The following is a 20,356-nucleotide window of genomic DNA, read 5'->3' on the forward strand; positions in this document are numbered from 1 at the left end:
AATTGATGAAAAGAACAAAATGGTGTATTAGTGAGCCCTTTAAGCACGTTCTAGGGGTCTATATGGCAATGTATGCTAGTATTATTATTATAAAGCACTTTTTGCATCATGCTATTATGAAATCGTCGAGATATGCTTACTCGTTTATCCAAAGTTTTTTGAAGAACGGTTCTGATATACGAGGCCGGTTGGCCCAGTAAATGCCTCATAGAAAAATTAGGAACTACCTTTAGTTGATGCAGAAAAGGTACGCTGAAATGACGCTCCGGTGTTCTTGTTCTATTGTAACAGTTGAACTCTGGGACAACTTTTATAGAAGTAGCTGTGAAAGCTCTAGGGAACTTTATGTCAGAAAATTCGCCTATTCATAATGATTCCTTAACGCCTAAAGCATTCGCAGACAGACAAAGGAGCTAGAATGTTGCCATTGATGTATCAATTTTCTCTAACTCAACTCCGCTAACTTTGAAACGAGCACGGCCACACATTGCCTAGTATTCGTTCGTTGCATATGGTTTAGCACGATCTAGAGCGCCCTTATTTATGAAGTTCAGAGGCCCATTTGGTTAACAACATCATATTCAGTGAGGGCCAGGTGAGTTTATTCGAAGACAAAGCCTTTAGAGGGTAAACATGTATGCGTAGAGTTGTTTATCGTTAATTGCAGGACGGCTTGCTTGAGTGAAGCTCTTGGCATGTCAGCGTTACATCCCTGCTAAATGAATGAAGTATAAGTCATTGAGCCAATGACAAGATATGGGTTTATAGATACCGATAAGCTTAAAAGGTATTAGTTAAGAGATTATTGGTAAGCTGCTGCGTCCTGCCAAGATCTAGAAATGAGTAGAAATTCAACCTTATTATACGGAAGCACTTTTTTCTAATTTAAGCCAATACTGTTATAGTTTATTCCTTAGCTCGTTTTGTTCGATCTGCACAGTTTCAGGATAAAACGAGCTAAGGAATAAACTATAACAGTATTGGCTTAAATTAGAAAAAAGTGCTTCCGTATAATAAGGTTGAATTTCTACTCATTTCTAGATCTTGGCAGGACGCACATACGCCTATACACACAGTGTGGCAGCATCATGCAAGATAATACAGATATCAAATTAACGGGTTTTTCCTGATACGGGTGAGTTTAGAGCTATTTACCCCAAACGTTATACTATCATTATATTTGGAGGTTTCGCTTGATATAAGGTGGGTCGACATGAATCGGGACTCCCAACTAAGCGAGTTCAACCAAAGTACACTTGTCGCTACGAGACACACGATAATACATCTTCTTTGGTTTTTTGGTGGTAAAGCGCAATTTCATAGCGTTAATAGCTGCAGTGACGGACCAAATAAGTCTATCACTCTAACCATTAAATTACTGCAATTATTATGAGAGTATTTAGTGCTGAGGTAACTAACGAGCCATTGTCCATAGGCCAACACAAAACTCATACATACATCTGACATGGTCCATTAACATTATCGAGCAAGAACTTAAACATATATAACGTGTAGAACTTTACTGCCAGTCCCATCGAAGCTCCCAAGAGGCAGGCGACAGCGGCTCCGTCGAAAAACAGGTGCCAGCACTCTCTTTATACGTCACCCTAACGACAAATCTAAATATGTGCGAGATTAAACTGTTACCAAAGAGTAAGGACAAGTTTTCCCATACCAAAGCGCTGCTCGACTCTACAAACAACCATCATTCTTATTATGATCAATTATCAGCACTCTGGTAATAGAATTCCCTTAGAAACCTTCGTCTTCACAGTTTTTCTCATCTTGAAGACAACTTTGCCTGCCAACGAGATGGCTCAGCGTGAGAATTTCTAATTTTTCTTTGCCGCGCAACCTATTAATTTTACCCAACAAAGATATAATTTCAGGGAAATAGCATATATTTTCATAGTAATCATTTCAAGCTAATTACCTTCCATAGCGTATTGGCTGATTATGAATTGAATCTAGCAAAAGGCGCTGACACTGCGTGAACACGCGAAAACGAAAGTCGGGGCACGCAAACAAAGGGAACAATGGACCTGAATAAGGCAGTATCGACTAATCCGTGCCAAAAAATGCAGTAATTGCTATAGTCATGCCTTTTTGGACAACTGTTATGATACTGACTTGATATGAACTGGTTTGCAGTGATCAATATCGCCGAAACGGCACGGCGAGGGGTCGGGGGTTGGCGGCCGTTTCGCGGCTCCCACTGTGGCGCGCTGATAATGCAAACGGCTATTTCGATCAACATGTTTAGGGCTCCTCGTTGCCTAACCAAACCTAGAAATAGGAAAGGTTGAACGTACCCGCGTAGACTTATACTAGCTGGTCGTTAAATAGAACGCACTGTAGAATATCTATATGAAACAATGGACATAGAGATGGAAATCGATTGCTACATACCATTATCAATATTATTATTATGAATTACTTATATAATGCCGACGGTATATTTACACCAGGTAATTAATGTATATATATATATATATATATATATATATATATATATATATATATAAGTTGGAACAGAAAAGTGAGTGAGTAACTTAATATTAGACAAATCTTTCAATAAATATTATGTATACTACAAGATGTTTGTTATTTTTATAAATAAAATTATTAAATACTACAGTAATACACGCTGTGTGCATGGGGCGCCTATAGTTTTTAGTCAGTCAGGTATAGAAAAGATAGAAAAAAATATGTATAATTTTTGTTTCTTTATGTTTTAAATTTTGCACCCTTTGTTGCCGTTAGGCATTCTCTGAGACGGATGGCTCCCAGCACGAAACGAAGCCTAGAAAACATGTCCCTAGGATTAGCAGGCAAATAGCTACCCAACAAACTACGACGGGGACCTTTTGGGGGAATTTTTTTGTCCCATAGCATATCAACGTTGGACCGTATGACGTGAACGCTTAGCAGGAGATACCTCTAGATTATGGCCGACTTCGTAGGATATAGTATTTAGGCAAGTGCCAAGCGCGATAAACCAGTCTGGGAAATGGGTTGCGGCTAAAAATAGTTCAGCACTATATGGACGACACAGTTATACTTCTATTCAGATATATTCTCAGGTTAAAATAGGCCTCTTTTATTTTAATCTTATATTCGAGCGTATATAGATATCATTATGTTTAACAATATCCTGTTCCGAAAATCATTACATTAATCTCCTTTTTAATCTGCTGCTTTATCATTTTAGGTACGCACACTATTAGAAGAAGACCGACAGGGGGTGAATGTGAAATCCCGCCAAAAACACCTCCTATACAATTTTTGTGAATAAAAAAAAGTAATTATTTATTGTTTGTACATGATACAAATTGAAAAATGTCTGTCGTTGTCTTTAATCATGTATCAGCATCATTTTTAAGAAAAAGTTGGTTTTTGAAAAATATCGCGTTAGATAATATGTTAAAATATACATTCGCTCATTAACGGTAGATTGTTTTATTCGCTACACGGCTGAACCCCAGCATGTAACAAAGTGTGTTTACGCATATTCCCTTCCGTATAGACCTTCAATGCCTTTAGGCTTGTTCGACAAACCCGTTGCCAGCGCACCATGACAAACAGAACTGATACATGCATGGTATCCGGTAAGGATCGTCGTAAAACCGTGAAAGTAACGTATGTAAGATTATATAACAATATACCGATAAAAAACCGTATGCTTCAAGATGCACCTTCCTCTAATGCACAAGGTTTTACGTTTAAATTATATCTGTGTATCTGTAAAACGATTCATCTGATTCCAACGTCCAATGTCATGTCATCTATGTTTATGGCATCGTGTTGTACTCGCTACTCAAAAACTATAGAAATTACACACCTAGTTATAATATCAGATCTTTTTACGTCTTTCGAATGCGACATATTCGAAATGATTCAGCGCAATTTCTTATTCATGAAATTAACAAAAATCCTACATACATGACGCTGCTAAGCGCTATGAGCGATTCCGGACAGGGTTGCAACAAGAGGCGGAGCAGTTGCGACGCTTACCCGTTTCTAAAACTTGCTCATGAGCGTACGAATTTACCTTTTGCTCCACTATGTTTTCGGAGAAAAGCCGATCGCGTACTAGCCTTGACAGTTAGAAATAAGAGACCCTAGGCTGGGGTACCGTAAACGAACAACTATGTACGACTTATTCCGCAAGATTGCCTATGTCGTGAGCCGGAATTGTCTAGATCTAGTAAACAAATTTCAATATCTATGCCACACACGATGCGTATAGATGATTTCACCGAAATTTAACTTGAGGATCATTTCTTATCGATACGGAGTGACACTAACACCTAGCAATTCAGCATCTTTATGTTCAGTCAATCCGTGTCCTCGTTTGTACACATTCCTCATTTTGATTACCGTACCATTCTGCCGGTTTACGGAAAGCAAACCTTAGCTAATTGATCACAATTACACAGCTTCGTAACCAGCTAAACCACACAATACCGTTTTGTCATTCCTTACGCAAAGAGTAAAATAAGCTCTACATGCTCAATAACAGTTAACGTCTCGTCAAGCCTTTCAATAAAAGTGCCAACACAAATGCACGTTAAACCTAGATCGTAGATGCTGTTGCCACTAGGCTCACTCGTTATAAAGTCAATGGCCGTCTACATGTTTCGGGTCACGGATTAGATATGTTTCCTCACAGATTGCCATTAGGTGCAGCATTTCTCTCAAGTTTGTCAGCGGGGCGTCGAACTATATTGCAAGCGCTCGTGTCTCCACGTAGGTTCTAATAGCCCAGTTGTATGACATCTTAAATGAAAGCGTGTATACATGATAGAAGAAAAGCATAATCTCTTATGTGGCTAGATCTGACACTAGTGCACGCACCAAAATCACTTTCTATTATTTTAGTCATAACAGGGCCTTCGGGCATAAAGTGGTATCCCGGGATGGTTGAGGACAACGGTTTGTTGGACCTGTGACTTCGGAACACGACTTGAGGCTGAAACGTCTTTCCAGCAGCGGCCTTCTGGACTCCATTTAAAGAAGCCCACCAGCCTTGGATCGGATTCCGTTTCACTGATACGCAATCGAGCCTGCGTCAACTCAACCGCCTCGGTGACTATCAAGAAGGTTTGGCCTTGTAGGTCAAATATTTTATATATGACCCCACAAATATTAGGCAGCAACTGCGCGCCTACAAGACGTTTCAAAGCTGATGATCGATCATCAACTTGAGTGGACACGCAGGTTTTCGTTTGGTCAAGATACGGTTTGATATAATCTTTTACTAGAACAAATTTCGCTAGATTTTCATCGAGCACTAAAACGTCATAGCCAAGGCGTAAAGCTAGGATATGACCATCGATCACATGAAGTTGATAATCTGTCGTTACGCCGCTGCTATCGAATTGCCATTGATTTGTCACAGAAAAATCCTTACCTAGCTCAACGCAAAATCCTACGCGCTCTGTATCGAAAAAGATTCGCCGACGCGAATTGTCTACGCAGCGAGGTTCAAGTGCAAATCCGTCAACCGTCGGCATATCGACTTCATGAAGTTGAAGGTCGTCCCCAATGACGAAGTGTTGGCCATTGACGCTACAAAATACCCTTCCTAACATCTCGATAAAGTATCCTGTACGTCCTTCGGGATGACGGGCAAGTGTTGTCTCTTCACAGGTGACGCAGTCGTGTAAAGCCACAGTGTTGCTTCGAAGGAAATTGTGCGTCAAGTAACGCTGTTTATAACGTAATACCTGTAATAAGTCATGTTTTAAATAAATTTTAATAACATTTATGTAGCTCGTATGACATCGTCGATTTGTATGGTCCAGAGCTTTCATGTTGCAAATAATACTACAATCAGGAATGGTATTAGCGGTCATCTAGTTAAAAGCCATGGCCCTTAAAATCATTATTGTTTGTATGGCCGACAGCAGCAGCTGTCGACTATACAAACAATAATGGGAGCTAAGAAAGAGCAATTTCGATCAACAAGAGCGGCTTTACATTTATGTGAAGTAGAACTCAGTTGCCATTGTGAAAATTTTAGCTGCTGGAATTTTAGCATGCGCGTACCTTAAAATTGTACACGCCCTCCCTCATCGAGTCGAAGTCTCCCCAGTGGCAAGGGGCCCACACTTTGCCATCAAACACGTGGACATGCCCGTCGAATGATTCGTATGTAACATTTTTAGCATGCTCGTACTCGTCCACTGCTACTAACGTTGATGACAGGATCGGCCCAAGCCAGTCGCCGTGCGACGTGTCCGACTTCAAGCGATGATAAAACGCGAAAGTTTGTCGTGGGGCATATATCGTTGGCGAAGTCCGGAGCAGAAAAGTCAGTTGTTACCGTGAGTCAAAGATTAACTAGTACAGCATATATTTTTCAGCTATTTGCAGAGCCAATGGAACAAGGGTCAACGCGTCAGCCGTACTAAAAATTTCGGTTAGCTTTTGCGTGTCCGCGACGCGTGTGGCAGATTGGTAAGAGCTAAAATCTTTCAACGCCGCATTTAGATAGAGAAATTTCCTCTGCATGAATTTTTCATATTTCCGAAAGAAAAAGAAAACTTAATAAAACATTGGCGCTTGCTTGAATAATCCGAAAGCCATTTTTTAAACAATGTATGAAGCTTAATGTTCGATCATATCTATATTAGGTGATGTCTTATTATGTTGCATTTGTTTGGCTAAACTCGAATCGAACTACCACTAACCTCCAGCCATCGAAGGAAGAAGCGTAGCACAAAAGCGTACCCTTTCATTCCGAACACGTCGGTCAGATCTTGCAAAAGAAGCGGTAGCATGCGCTGCATCAACGCCGGCGAGAGTTCAGCTGAAAAATCGTCCAAGGTAGTCTGGCCAAGACGCAGCGCAATTCGTCTCATCTGCTCGTCAAAAGCGTGAAGAAGCTCGTCACATTGGAGATAGTCGAACACAGTATAAACATCAAGTAGCTTGTTCGTTGGCAGCTCCGGCAGAGTTCCATTTTCAAGGGCTGCCAAGACAAGGTGTAACATTGATGAATGCATATCAAGTCGAACTTGTTCGTGTTGCAGAGATTCCCTAAAGCCACCATGTAAAAGTGATCGGAAATAGGGCACACGACAGAGAATACGTTCATTGCACGTCAGTTTTACGTTATCGGAGGAGACTAGTACTAGACTTCCGCTGGAAGACCGAGTTTCGTTATCGGAACTCCATCCGTCAGGTTTCGGCGTTGGCCAACGTTGACTGTTTGGCAACTTGGACAAGTGGTCAGTATACTGGGTAAGCTCGATTGGACTAATTAACAGGTCTCCGTGTAGTTCTGTTAGGAGCTCGCAGATTGTACTGGTAATCGTAGCAAACGAGGCGGAATCTACTGATCTGTAAGGTAAGTCCTTCGATACTGTTGACTCTTTAGCTACGGCGCTCCAATGCAAGAAGGTTCGCATGATAAAATTGAGATCTAACACGGTATAGAGTGGTAAAGTTTCCGTATTCAGGTACGGTTCCAGCTGAAATTCAATTAACAATTTTTTTGTTGTATTAGCTCATGGTAGAACTTATCCAAAGTAGATTTTCACTATTTAAAATGTTGAATTTGTTGGGCTTGAGTTAGCTGGATAACTTAATACACTCGTAGGAAATGAAGTACCGTCAGGGCTGTTTCGATACACCGATTAGGTATATATTCCCTTTCACCAACCACCCTATTTTATCTAGTAGTAATAAATGGAACGTCACAATTCGAATATACGCGGGCGTACTGAGATTTATTAGTATCATACTGTAGTCTACTGTTTTCTGTCGTTCTAGCTGGACCGTTCTACTCTATATACAAACCTGTGACTCATTGAGCTGCAAAAAGGATTGTTCGGAGCCGAAACGATGAAACTCGGAACGCAGATAATTTTGCGCGACCTGAAGTCTATCGCTAACTAACCCTAATTCTTGAATAAAGCGCATCAAACGAAAGTGATTCTTTGTAATAGAATCTACTGAGACGTACCTGAAAGGAAGCAGACCATCAATAGCTATAGCATTAATCCCTACAGTGTGAACGATACGCGCCTACATTAACTGGTCTGACATGTATGTACGGTCCCGTAAAAACGGTTTTTTATTTTTCGGGCGTAATTAATTAAAAGTAATGGATACACAATGTACGGAGGTAGTATCGCAGCGAGTTTTAAGCAGATACACCTGCGCGATTCAACAAACCAGATAAGTCTAAAACGTCGTTTGAACGATTTAGGATATTGGATGTTCACAAAATCAATAACTACACTGAATATCGTCAGCCGAAAAGAGGCACATGTAAAATTATACCGAAACAACCCCAAAATCTGTCAACAGCAGACCAAGTATCTGTCGTAGCTTAGAATGTTGTTAATAGAAATGTTGCATATGGGTATCTACAGATAGTAAAGATGAAGAAGAAGAAGAAGAAGAGAGTAATTTTGCAAATGTAGAAATGTATGCAGAGTGCAGTTAGTTTTTGAAAAGACTATGTGGAACGATGAAGCTACAACCATACTAAGTGGCACAATTAATCGGTGTACTAGGTAATACGCAGGGGGCACCATATAAATTTACGAGAAGTTACAATCCCGAACGAATGGTTAGCTGGACCATTTTACTTGAGTGTACAGTGACCGGTGCCAACTAGTTGCTATTACCCCAACAATCCATTCTATCCCGCACTCCAGATGACTCAAGTAAAGGTGGTAAATTTTATTTCCATTGTCATTATGTCACCTTGACGAACAAATGAGTTGGGCGAAAGGTCCCAGAGAAAACTGCCCATTTTTTTACACCTAAAACCATTACAATATCATTGCAATACCGAATGAAACATTCGTTGAAGTTTGTGAATTAGTGGCTAAAATGATAACATTTTGAAAGATCGACACTACAGGGAAAAAGCCATACGTTACATTCTATATAGATGCTTTATGTACAATGATATGTAAGTAAAAATTGAAGTTATAGTTATTTAAATTCTGGCTACACATTTTCGAAACGCCACTAGATCGACGAAGCTGAAGGTAATGTAACAAGCGGTGATTTGCAAAACTGACTGACATATTTTGCATCAGGCCATAGACTAAATTTATTTAGCATTTCAACAAATTCTCTAACTGTTATTTTGGAAACGCTGAAGACGCCACGTTACGTATCCAACTGCAATTCTTCAAGTAATTAAATATACGAGTCAGTTACCTATATATGCACTCTTGTTAGGGTGTGAATAATCTCGTGACATTTTTACTTCATATATAAAAATGCTGAGCTCATTATAGTCCACTATAGTTCGTGTTCAAGAGACCTTCGAGTTAGACATCTCTATGACAGCCTCGATAAGGACTGAAGCGTGTTCAAAATCCGACTGACGCCAAATAATAATATTATGGTTAAGAGTCCGAAAAGTCACCCGAAGACAAAACGGTCTGTCTTACGATAGTCATATTCTTTTTACCTGTGCTATGCTTATCTTGTCCAAGGATAGTTGATAATCCAAGGACAGTGTTTTTTTAATAGCAGAATAATATATAAAAAAGAAAGTTGATCCTTGACGTCTGTTACAACTGAACAGATGTCGATAGCCTGTGAGCAAGTTGTGGTAACTTCAGTGTGGGACGTAACAGTAATTTGGCCGTTCCTACTCTTCTAAGAAAAACATCGTTGTGGAAATGGAACAGCGGAATTTTGTTCTTCCACGACGCACGTTCGTTTAACAGATACGCCCCTCATAGCCATGATGCAGTTACCGAATACAAATGTAGTCAAGATGCTCAGGTATCACTCAAGTACGATGCAGCCCGACACTTCCGTGCCTACACGTACGTTCTAGCTGGACTTTCCTGGACCGCCTGATCGAATTGTTAATGTTATTAGTATGCTTGCGTGAACTTTCAAAGCCATCTAGGTAAGGAGGTATGTCGAAGGCCAATAACGTCAACATCTTATAAAAAAACAAACCTGTTGTAACTTTTGGTAGACTATGAGCTCTGTCAAACCTACTGTCTTGTGTAGAGAATCCTTAGAAGGTTTTCGATCGTATCACTGTCTAAATCCAATTCCACCTTGGAGCCTTGTCCGAACCGAAAACTGTGCTTCACCATTGCCTGTAAATATCGGTACGAACATCGATGCAACGCATTAAAAAGCTAGTCCACTGGAGCTTAGGCCGGGCCTGAGAAAAACATTTAAAATTTGGCTTACTGCAATTTCGACTTACATGCTTAGCTAAGGGCATTTAAAATTTTCCAGCATATTTTTTGAAGTATCTCCAAAGTACAGGGACATGTAATAGCGAAATAAACAGCTACATACATGAATAACATGTTTGTGACAGTGGCTCCATTGTTTGTAACCTCGATCCTTGACTTTCGAAACGATTGCAAAGTCGGTATTCTCACGCGAACGTTGATTCCATTCACGGCGAAAACATCTTTGTGTAAAGAAAAAAAAATCAAACAATCGACTCTTAGAAATCATCAGCGTCACTTTATAGAAATAAGCGAAAATTCTCTAATCATTTGACAATGTGCATGAGGAAAATTGCAAGATTCTTCTATTGAGTGGACCATATAATCCCCTTAATTAATTCATCTTGTAGCAATAGACATCTTCTTAAGCACAAAGACCAGTAAAACGGTCTTGTAGTATCGACGGTTCTTATAGTACATTTTAATTAATGTTTTCCTGATGTAACATGTACCACGAAATCGAATTGAAGCAAGAAATTACCCATAACAACTTCTACGATCGACCTTTCTTTTATTTCTATTATTATTTTATCGTTCTTTTATTATATTATTATTTTTATTATATTTTAACCTATATATCTGTTATTTTCAATTTACATAAAACATGATGTAATATTAGACAAGTAAAGTCTGGTTAGTCTTGCGTAAAACTGCGACATGTTTTCTCCTCTTCGTCCTTTGTCAAGCGAGTTCGTACACAATTATAGAATTCATAAAGGAAGTATGGTTAAGTTAGCCTTTTTGGGAAACTACATTCAGTAAAACAAGTATCCCCTAAAATTATATAGCGTAATTCATGGAATTTTTTTTCTGTTGAGCCATGCGTCTTCGGTTTTGAAGATGTTATTATTACTAAGAACATAGTGGCAATCTACCTATCCAAATAGAATGCCCTCTAGTTGCGTTTACCTTTTCAATATACCGTTCACTTAATTAAATCAACTTATTCACGAATGTGTTTTTTTTTTTTTTTTTTTATTATACCCCGTTAGCGATAAGTTATGTTTGATTACTACTAGATGCAGATCACTGGTACTCGCATACGATTTGCTCATTCATATTCAGGGTGATACTTGTTGTTATATTGTAACCTAATACCAAAAACAACTATCATAAAGAAGAGAAATATCATCTTGTCAATAGGAAATATAGCGATTTAGAGAATATTTTCGTAGCGGCGTAGTAATTTAGATATCCTAGACGTCTGTTTCTTGGGTTACCAACCTTGGAGTGTCGCAGATCAGCGTATTCTGTAGAAACTCGATGGGCTGGCTCCACTTAAGAGAAGACAGACTGAGATCAAAAGACTGCACCCAGTCCCAGCAAGTAGAGTAGTCAATTTTTTTTGTCTTCGACATCGCAGTCGTTCTTACCACGCTGTCTCCAAAAGTTCTAGTTTGCCATCTGCATCTGAAAGAACAAGCGTGGAAACATTGACTTGAGATCTATGCAAAGTGCCTATATTATGTAATATTGCTTTCGACTTTACTATGGTGGACCATATAATCATCTAATCGGTGTAATCTATCATAATCCCATCTGGCTTATAATCTTACTAAGCTAACCCGGAATTTTGTAGAGCTGAACCCAACAACATGTCTACGAATGATAGCTTAGTGCGTAACGTACTTGCGTGCTAATTTAAACAACACATCGTGGTGCAGGTTCGAACCCGTCCACAGGCGTACTTTGTTCAATGGTAAAACCTGTAACATTCCGGGCTCTCATCACTGGCAAATTCTAGGAGATGTTTTTTCATTTGAACTGTATATTTGTGCGTTTCTGCGATGGTACAGTAAGCAGTACCGGGATACGTCGTGGTATTTGTTCGAAATCGGGCGTAGAAATACAGCCATACAATGAATTCGAATGGTGACGGGACTCGAACGAATTTCTTTTCTAGAGCTATGTAAATTTTAATATATTATCTAGTAAAATGTTTAATCTCGGTTTTCCTTCAGTTCCGTAATTGATAGAGAAAGAATGTTACATTACAAATTAACGAACCACGTGATCTTTCATCCATAATACACTACGATAAATAATGGAAAAATCATGAACTATTCTACTGAATATTCGATGCCATTAAATTTAAAAAAAAAACTTGAATGTTACGGAGTTCTTTAAAATACTGCTTTGTCTTTTTTAATTCGACTCCAATAATTCAGTTATTCTAAGTTAAACGTTACAGATAATAGTATGCTGGTCATGACATATACAAAGCTTCGACAGATGGTAACTTACCTAACAAACGAGATCATTTTTGTCAAACGATTGCAGCATGTAGTTCGACCCCCCCCCCCCCCTTACGTCAGTTACACTATTACTGGGAATCGTAGTCAGAGCTGCATAGATAAACTGTCACTTGTTCCCTCCTATATTGTCAATATGCATCGATTATATAGATTTTTTGATTATACAATGCAAGTGAAGCTTACTCATCAAAAAAAAAGTTCCTAATTAAAGTGTCTGTTTTATTAGCGAGTTGTACCTGTCGACCTAGGTACAGGACATGCGATAGCTGGGATAATTTCCGCGCTTTCTATATCAAACGGTTCTTCGTTACACCCGTACATACATGATGGACACGCGTAGGCACGCCAACTGGTACGGATATTTCGTTATTAAGTTACTATCATAATTGCACTCAGATTAAGTTGCAGGTACTATATGGTATAACCCCTTGACTATCGGCTTCACTAATTGTTTTGCCTGTGGACTCTGTTAATATTAAGCTCGCCACGATCAAACGATACATTCTGGACTCCCCACGCGCAAATCAAGTGGAAACAAAGAGAATAAGAGGGCCGAGATTAGAAATACCTGCCAAGCGCTGGATCACACACCCAGTCGAGTATATCAGATTAATTTTAGTTCGCTTGATTATTTGCCCACGCTGTAAATATATTATATCATCAATAATGTTTGTTTTCGGTTGGTCTGTTCGATTTAATGAACATATTTTTCGTTGACAGTAAATGCGGCCGAACAACTTTATTAAATATCCCATGAGATTCTTTAAAACCTCCGATATGTCTGAAGGTACACATCTTTGAGGATACCTTAATTTATTTTAAACACAAAATAGAATGAGAGCATGATACAAAGCTTAAAACGAAGAATCTATTCTAGCCAACGCTTACGATCATTCGGGATTACTTTTTTGTTCCGGTTTCTTCTTTTCTATTTGACATCGATGGGACTCGAACCCGCGAAAACTCTGCAAGTTCCAACAGACGCATTAGGCTTGTCTAATAAGTGATCGTGATTGCCTGAATTTTTCATAGAAACTTACTGCGTGCATGTGTCCCTTCTCTGAAGTGGAGGATTTACTTGAATTCTTTTATCGGCTATGTAGCGGTAATTCCTTGCGTGAGTAATTAAAAACAAGCAAAATGGCCATTTGCAGCGTGATTGGATGATCTTGGTAAAAAAACCAAGTAATGTACAATAGGTGGCATGGCTTGAACAGCTGGTTCAGTTAAGCCTAAGCAAGAGCAGATTGAATTTCTTGTTCTGCTCTTTGCAGAGTATTGTTTAGATAGGAGGAGATTTATTATTAGGCCTAGACAGGACGTAAAGATATGTTGTTAACTTTACAATAATGGGTCTTACGATCTTTTGTCCTTATGTCGATAGTCTTTCTCTTTGAATATTTTAGGTTTTTGCGGTCCTAGCTAAACAAAAGCGACATTATTTTAATAGCAAAATTGAGCCTTATTAGCCTTGACAAGCAATAATCGTATCAGATCCTTTATTTTACAGGGCCAACTTGGATTACTTATCTGGCGCATTGTCTAAATCAACCGAAACATGCTTGTATTGAAAACATTAAAATAACGTTACAAACATCCTAGTCGATTTAACCCGTATACATTTTTTTTATGATGTAGCAATGTACATCCATTCCATCAGGCGGATGCGTTACTTACTGTCAGTCATCCAGGCAGGAGTCCAGTGGCATGGTCGCCTTTCAAATAAAAAGGTAGAAGATCAAAAGTATCATAATCATTTAACTTGTTCGTACTTACATATTTCCATATTTACCGTTAGACTGCCAGAAAACAACTTATGTTCGCGCCGCTGTGAAAAATATCACCTTACGGCATTGTGTATAGAGGCGTAAAAAAAAAGAGCACTTGAAAGCATTTTGACACGTTCCTGCATAAAAAAAGTAACGGTACTTATCTTTGGAGTGAGCCACTTGAGATAACCGACCGCTGTCGAATATATATGCATATGAAATTTTAACCCAGCTATACCAGCTAAACAATCAGATCATTATCTCTTTCAATAGAACAGGAAGTGATCGAAAGCTAAAGTCAAACGCATCGTCGGCTGTGATACGTTGCAACACGTGGATTTTGTAACGGAAAGAGAACCCTCATACATTTATCCAACTGCGATACTCTATACGAAATATTTGTTTATATATAATTACACACCTAGTAACAGAAATGGAAGAAAACAAATACTATAGTTTAGTTTGTTTGAGATTTTTTCAACATGTTACTGTGTAGTGAAAGCTTACATTATTATTTTCATTATTTTTAACAGAGTTTGTGTACTTTTTTAGGGACGAAAATATAGAGTATCGCCGATGGCGGTGACAGACAACACTTGACCAAAAGCCATTCTTCTCCAGCGGAATTTCTTCTCAAACGAAGCTGATAGGCAACGGCAAAAATGCAACCAGCGTCAATTAGAAAGCTAAAAAAATCAAGTAGAGCTATGGTAGTTAAAATCAATAAAGATAAATTGAATGAGAGTAACATGCGATCATTGATGAGCCGTACAAAGCTCAGGAGTCTATTCGTACCCTTGATGATCTTACAGTACTACACGTCAATATATTTTGCTTAATCTACCGTGCACAAGTTTGTTATTGCACAAATCCCGCGTCGTTTAGCATGTGCTTCTCTGTTAGCAGGTGCTCCTGTGATGTACCTAGGATAGTATAAGAGTAGATGAAACCGTATCATCACAAGCAATCGTCCTTCAGGTAGAAAGGTATCATACAAACCGTGCATGGCGTTTGTATAGCCCAGTGAAAGGATTCCCGATTTTAATATGAAACTAATATGGAAACGATTTTATCGTAAAAAGATCGGATCCTCCTATTCCTCCGGAAGATTTTCTTTATCGGTTTCAAATCAATTCTAACCTTAACAGCATTTGGTTCACTAATTGCCCGAAAGTTGCATCGGCCCTGAATAAACGTGCCCGGTTTTGCTGTCGCTAAGCGTTGTCTCAAACGGCTGGCCCGAAAACGAAGCGTGTCCACACCCAGTTTCACACTCAACTTACCCCACGTGTTATTGAACTTAGTAAATAAATGCTTTACCGGTTATTCGATTTTTCGATTTGTTTGCACCAGTTCCTCCCCTAGCCGCATACTGCGTTGATACTGCCGCAGGAATTATAGCCAAGTAAAGACATTTGTGCAAACTGAAAATAACGAAATAGGCAACGCTTATTATAATAGAGATCTGGTTGTTGAATCAAAGGAACAAATCCAGAATCATCCCAAGGCTAGGGAAAAACGAATTTATCTATCTAGTTTGTTGAGCGTGAGAACTAGAAATGATGTGCTAGACGTTGGGCAGGAAATAATTTAACTCACCATACTGCTAAGACAGCTTTAAACATTTAAAACCTGCGTCAAAAACTCAATTTATTGAATCCTGTTGCCGAATCTGTAACTGTATCAAACGATCGAGTGTTTCTCCCGTTCGATCACTTGATATTGTTTCAAGCTATATTTTGTTTTATAACAAAGTATACGAAACTAGCTTGTTAACCGATCATATCGCCAGCCAATGTTCGACTCCATACGCATTGAACTGTTAATAAGATGACAATTTTTATCATGTAACATTAGTTACAGCTCAAAAACAAGCCACTGCAATTAATACTATCTGTTGTTTATAGGACTTTTATTGTTAACTGGCTTTCATGAAACTAATCTATAATAATCCTTACCTTCGCTAATATCTCTAGTTCATTTGTTTGTGATTTACTCATATAAATGCTTGTTATCTTATCAAACATAGCTTGTTAGTTGTTTTGTGTTCTTCTATTAAAAAAAAAAAAGTAGATTAAATGTGTAGCACTGCGTGATCGTTTATTTCGATAAATCATAGTTTGATCGTATTGTATTCCCTAAGCTATGCAAACCCGTGTCGACTGTAATATCTAAGACTCGTCAAGTGTGTTGGTAGTATGTTTGGCCATGCCAATGCTATTTCCATTAAATAATGGACAGCAACGACAGTGAATTACGCGCACATACTTCAGACTTGAACTCAGCAACCTACCCTGACACTGCCAATTCATATGGTGTTACCATTGGCGTTATGGAACTGGTAAAAAAAACACGGGCACGATTGGGTCACTGGCCGTGACACAATCGTGCCCGAACTAACCCGTTCATCGTTTAGCATGTCCGTAACAAAAACTGCAATATTGTACGACTGGAGCCAACACTAACAACCCTATAGTGTATATATATATATATATATATATATATACGAGTGTAAACTTGACCAAGTGCCAACTGGATAATTAAATAAATAAATCAAGGATTTTCTTGTCTTTTGTGAACGAACGCACGATATAATCAACGATTTGTGGCTCACGAGAGAAGGGAATTGGGGTTCTTCACTGAAATTCGTGTGTTTTTTCGAAGTTAATTACTTGTTAGCCCTCGTGTTCAATGTAGCTTTTCGCCCGCTGAGGCGAACGACGATTTAAACTATGAAATTACATCTGTTCACTCAGCTGTATTGATGCGAGTTGATTAAAAGCCCCTAGCCATATCTAGTTTGACGTGGCCCCACTTATCCGCTACCCGAATCGACGTACAGCTACTGGTTTTTATCACAGCAGAGTTTTTCAGTTAAGAATTCAATACTGTAGCTTGCCTATTTCGGTCGAAGGTGCTTCACATCAAATAACAACGATGTCGTGAAGTTTCGTTTTGCCGTACCGGCTTTGCCTGAGGCAAAGCTAAGACTCCCTAGACATAGTATTGCAATATACATCGAGTAGTGAAAAATATTTCCTTTTGCAATTCGATGCTGCTAAGTGAGGTCTTGCACACTTTGAGACAACCGCCCGACTTCGTTCCCGCCTTCACTATATATACACGCACAGAACTCACTAGCGTTTAGCTGATCGAGTGCACAAATGTAATAGCACAGTACCACACCATCGCTCACCAGAATATTATAAGAGGCTGACTTGCTCTCTCACGCTCTAGTTGACCTCTTTTTTGTGCAACGGTAGCAGTCTAGCAGATTTGCAAACGAACTGTTGTTCCTATCGTCAACCACTTTTCTAATGTTCCAAAAAATCTTCTCGACCAGCCGCAACTAGTGGTAGATTAGCAAATATATGGGACAGATGATTGAAACATTCGATGAGTCCGGGTCATTCGGGATAAAAATGCTGTCTTCACACAACGAACTACTCAGGCCACTTAATCAAGCAAGGCTCTTGGTATAACGTTAATAGACAGACTGGTAAACCATCGTTTCCATTGAGCACTCACTGGCTTCACCAATCGCCATCACTATCTGTATGATTGCCACGCGACGTGTGCACAGCCAAAAGCGCTTAAAGCTGCTGGTCTACAATCCATTTAACTGCCAGGACCTTCGCTATGCACCGACGTAAGGAACGGTGATAATGGTAAATTAAAATGCTAAATGCCCAGTGGACAGAGGGAGCTCTCGAGGTATTCGAATCAAGCCTCTCAACACTTCCCTATTTTGTAATGGATCTATCGTTCCTGTCGCTGGACTTGGCTGCCGCCTGTATTGCTTTGTGACTGTCGGCAAGCGAAATCGGAGAAATTATGCTGCTACCCTCGCTCCTATTGTGTCTGTCCAGTAGGGAAAGAGCGCACTGCTTAACTTTCTACTGCAAATTACAAACGACAGTCGTCACAGCGGCAGCCAGACAGTAAGTCAGTGGAACAACGGTCGACAAATGCTGACAGAAAGATCGACTGTTCCATGATTGCACAGTCAGGCGGAGCGACTGCTAAACAGGCAGAGTGCGCTACAACAGCGTAGTAACGATAAAGCGTTGCCAACTGATGCACTTGTCTGTATTCCCAGCAGGTGATACAGGACACAATCACATACCGTGAACCTGTAGCGTGCTTTCTCTACGCTAACCAACAACTCTACATCAAGATCTTCGATGGCCGCCGTGTCACAATCAACCGATAAAGGAGATGCACAAAAACACACGATTCATGAGCGAATTCCGCACCGATACGCCACGCATACGAACGCAGCTCGCCAAAGTCGCAGCCGATCCGTTTACATCTAAAGCGGAACAGTGGAGACACCGTGTCGAATAAGCGTAGTCAGTCACAAGTGATCGATGTCAGTTGTTTTGTACAAGTCGCCGATGCTCTTCTTCGGTTCAACGTACCTTGTGAAATAAACATACGCACCAAACGCAGGACGTTTCACAAATTAAAAAGTATAGCTTTATTTGTTGAGCTGGTCGTCTAAAATATTAACTTAATTTTAGCCCATGGTAATATCTAGAAGAGATTTTACTCCACAAGCGACACCAGTTTCGAGGTTGAGTCGTAAAACCACAAAACTCGATTTATATATATATATCCTGCGCGGGAATATTTAAGGATCAGTCCCACTATAGGCCAGGCTGAATTGAACCCAGTAGAGTGAGCCTTGCTACGAAAGCCAGCGCAGCCGAACGGGGAGTCGATGCACGATATTTTCACCTTCTCTGTTTTCGAACCGCACATGCGTCTGATCTCACCCAGCGCTCGCAGTCTTTTTTTCTGACGACGATATTAGAACGTCCAGCCTCTCTAGTGCCTCATCTGTTCGCGACCTTCCTGCGCGTAGGTATGGTATTATACTCTCACGTGGGTCGACACTACTACCATGGCGTGTGATACAGCGTAAGCCATAGCGTTAACGTCGTCTTGTCCTTCTTAACCAGATGAACTCTCTATTGACGCGCTTTATACAGCGATGTTGTTAGGCAGGTAACCCTCCGGGAACGACTATGAAGTTTATGGTGACTACTTGTTACATAGCAAAATTTACTGCCGGTGTTGGCATGGCTAGCGGTGGAAGAACGAGAGGCCCATCGCGTAACTGAAAGCACGTTTCAACCTACTGAAGAGACCAATAGCTACGCGCTGTTCTAAATATTTTCAATGACTCTACACAGATCATCAGGACAGCAAACAGACGCACCAATCACCATTCGTAGCAGAAGAGACCAAAAGGCTAAAAGGACGAAGTAATTTCTTTAAAGCGCTATCGACTAATCAGAAGAGCGCCGGTCATCAACGTCTTCACTCTGACTGCGCCGTTGTGAAATTACTCCACGCAGCAATAAATCTAATGTTCACTTTAAATACGAGCATATGAAGATAAGAGTTTGTTATACCTACGATCCCGATGAGAATTCCATTGATTCCAAACAAATTTATTGTATACATGTGTGTGTATATGTATATATACGTACATATGGTCGCCATGGTACGTCTCTATCAATAGAGCTTAAGCTATCTTTCTTTACTCACACTGCATTCGGGATTCAGCCTGATCACCGATAGTTCATATTATCTTTAAATGAACTAACTGTATCTTCCACGAAGAATGGACCTAGGAATACCACTATAGCAAACTACTTCTGTCCGCAAAATCACTTAACCGTAACAATAATCAAGAAAGATATCTAGATAATAAAGACAAGGCGTCGAGCTCTTTATTATTAGCCTCTTACTTAGCTGATCTCACGTGACACATGTTCTTCTTACGACACAACTGTGAGTCTTGAAACTGTCATGGTTTTTGGCTTCGTTGCAGGTGACAGTCACGGCTAAATTTCTCGTTTAAGTTAGATTAATTATGCCATTGTTAAATATTTACGCGGTTTTTTTTCAAACGTATTCGCACTTGGCTCAAACGCAAATCGAAATTTTTATCCCCACGTTGAACTCAAATGCCACATTGTTAGATTTTGGGTGGGCATTAAGAAAGAGATGGGCGTTCCAAACGAAGACAATAACAGATAAAAGCTTCGAGCCAAATTCATACAATGAATGCCTTTTAATAACTTGC

At 39.7% G+C, this 20,356-nt stretch overlaps 2 protein-coding genes and 1 long non-coding RNA gene across 15 annotated transcripts in view; 2 read left to right on the forward strand and 1 right to left on the reverse strand.

The window, feature by feature from the left end:
- The window catches only part of LOC111261499 (multiple PDZ domain protein), a 38,375-nt gene that overhangs the window by 14,775 nt on the left and 3,244 nt on the right, over positions 1-20,356 (forward strand). The window contains exons 9-10 of one of the 6 annotated variants that reach the window (XR_015311520.1): positions 2,764-2,977; positions 3,212-3,340. The exons of 1 other annotated variant lie outside the window; for it this stretch is intronic. Coding sequence is in view for 4 of the 5 variants with exons in the window: in XM_022835044.2 (XP_022690779.1) it covers positions 3,212-3,295 (84 nt within the window). In the remaining variant the exon portion in view is untranslated. Of the gene's footprint in view, positions 1-2,151; positions 2,597-2,763; positions 2,978-3,211; positions 3,341-4,881; positions 5,020-6,368; positions 6,463-6,701; positions 6,787-20,356 lie in introns of those variants that run through there. 4 more of the 6 variants (XM_086968733.1, XM_022835046.2, XM_022835044.2 and 1 more) reach the window with 4 other exon arrangements.
- On the reverse strand, positions 26-20,351 carry LOC111261497 (uncharacterized). 8 transcript variants are annotated; one of them, XM_022835038.2, is made up of 10 exons: positions 15,580-20,351; positions 11,460-11,645; positions 10,300-10,417; positions 9,988-10,091; positions 7,807-7,972; positions 6,696-7,478; positions 6,052-6,246; positions 5,414-5,729; positions 2,131-2,286; positions 26-715 (listed from the first exon to the last, which is right to left on the reverse strand). In XM_022835038.2, exons 2-10 carry the CDS (start codon positions 11,591-11,593, stop codon positions 705-707), a joined length of 1,983 nt encoding a protein of 660 aa, XP_022690773.1. In that variant the 5' UTR covers positions 11,594-11,645; positions 15,580-20,351; the 3' UTR covers positions 26-704. The 8 variants fall into 8 exon arrangements, 7 of the variants coding, with proteins under 7 accessions (XP_022690773.1, XP_022690774.1, XP_022690772.1 ...); XM_022835039.2 differs by having other exon boundaries at positions 26-712; positions 15,580-20,350; XR_002681003.2 differs by having other exon boundaries at positions 581-712; positions 1,459-2,286; positions 15,580-20,347.
- Positions 11,589-14,944, forward strand: LOC111261508 (uncharacterized). Its single transcript, XR_015311531.1, has 2 exons — positions 11,589-14,220; positions 14,812-14,944. It is a non-coding gene; the product is annotated as an uncharacterized LOC111261508 (long non-coding RNA).

Source organism: Varroa jacobsoni, unplaced genomic scaffold (genome assembly GCF_002532875.2).
Source record: "Varroa jacobsoni isolate VJ856 unplaced genomic scaffold, vjacob_1.0 scaffold_563, whole genome shotgun sequence".
In the NCBI taxonomy this organism is placed as follows: domain Eukaryota; kingdom Metazoa; phylum Arthropoda; class Arachnida; order Mesostigmata; family Varroidae; genus Varroa; species Varroa jacobsoni.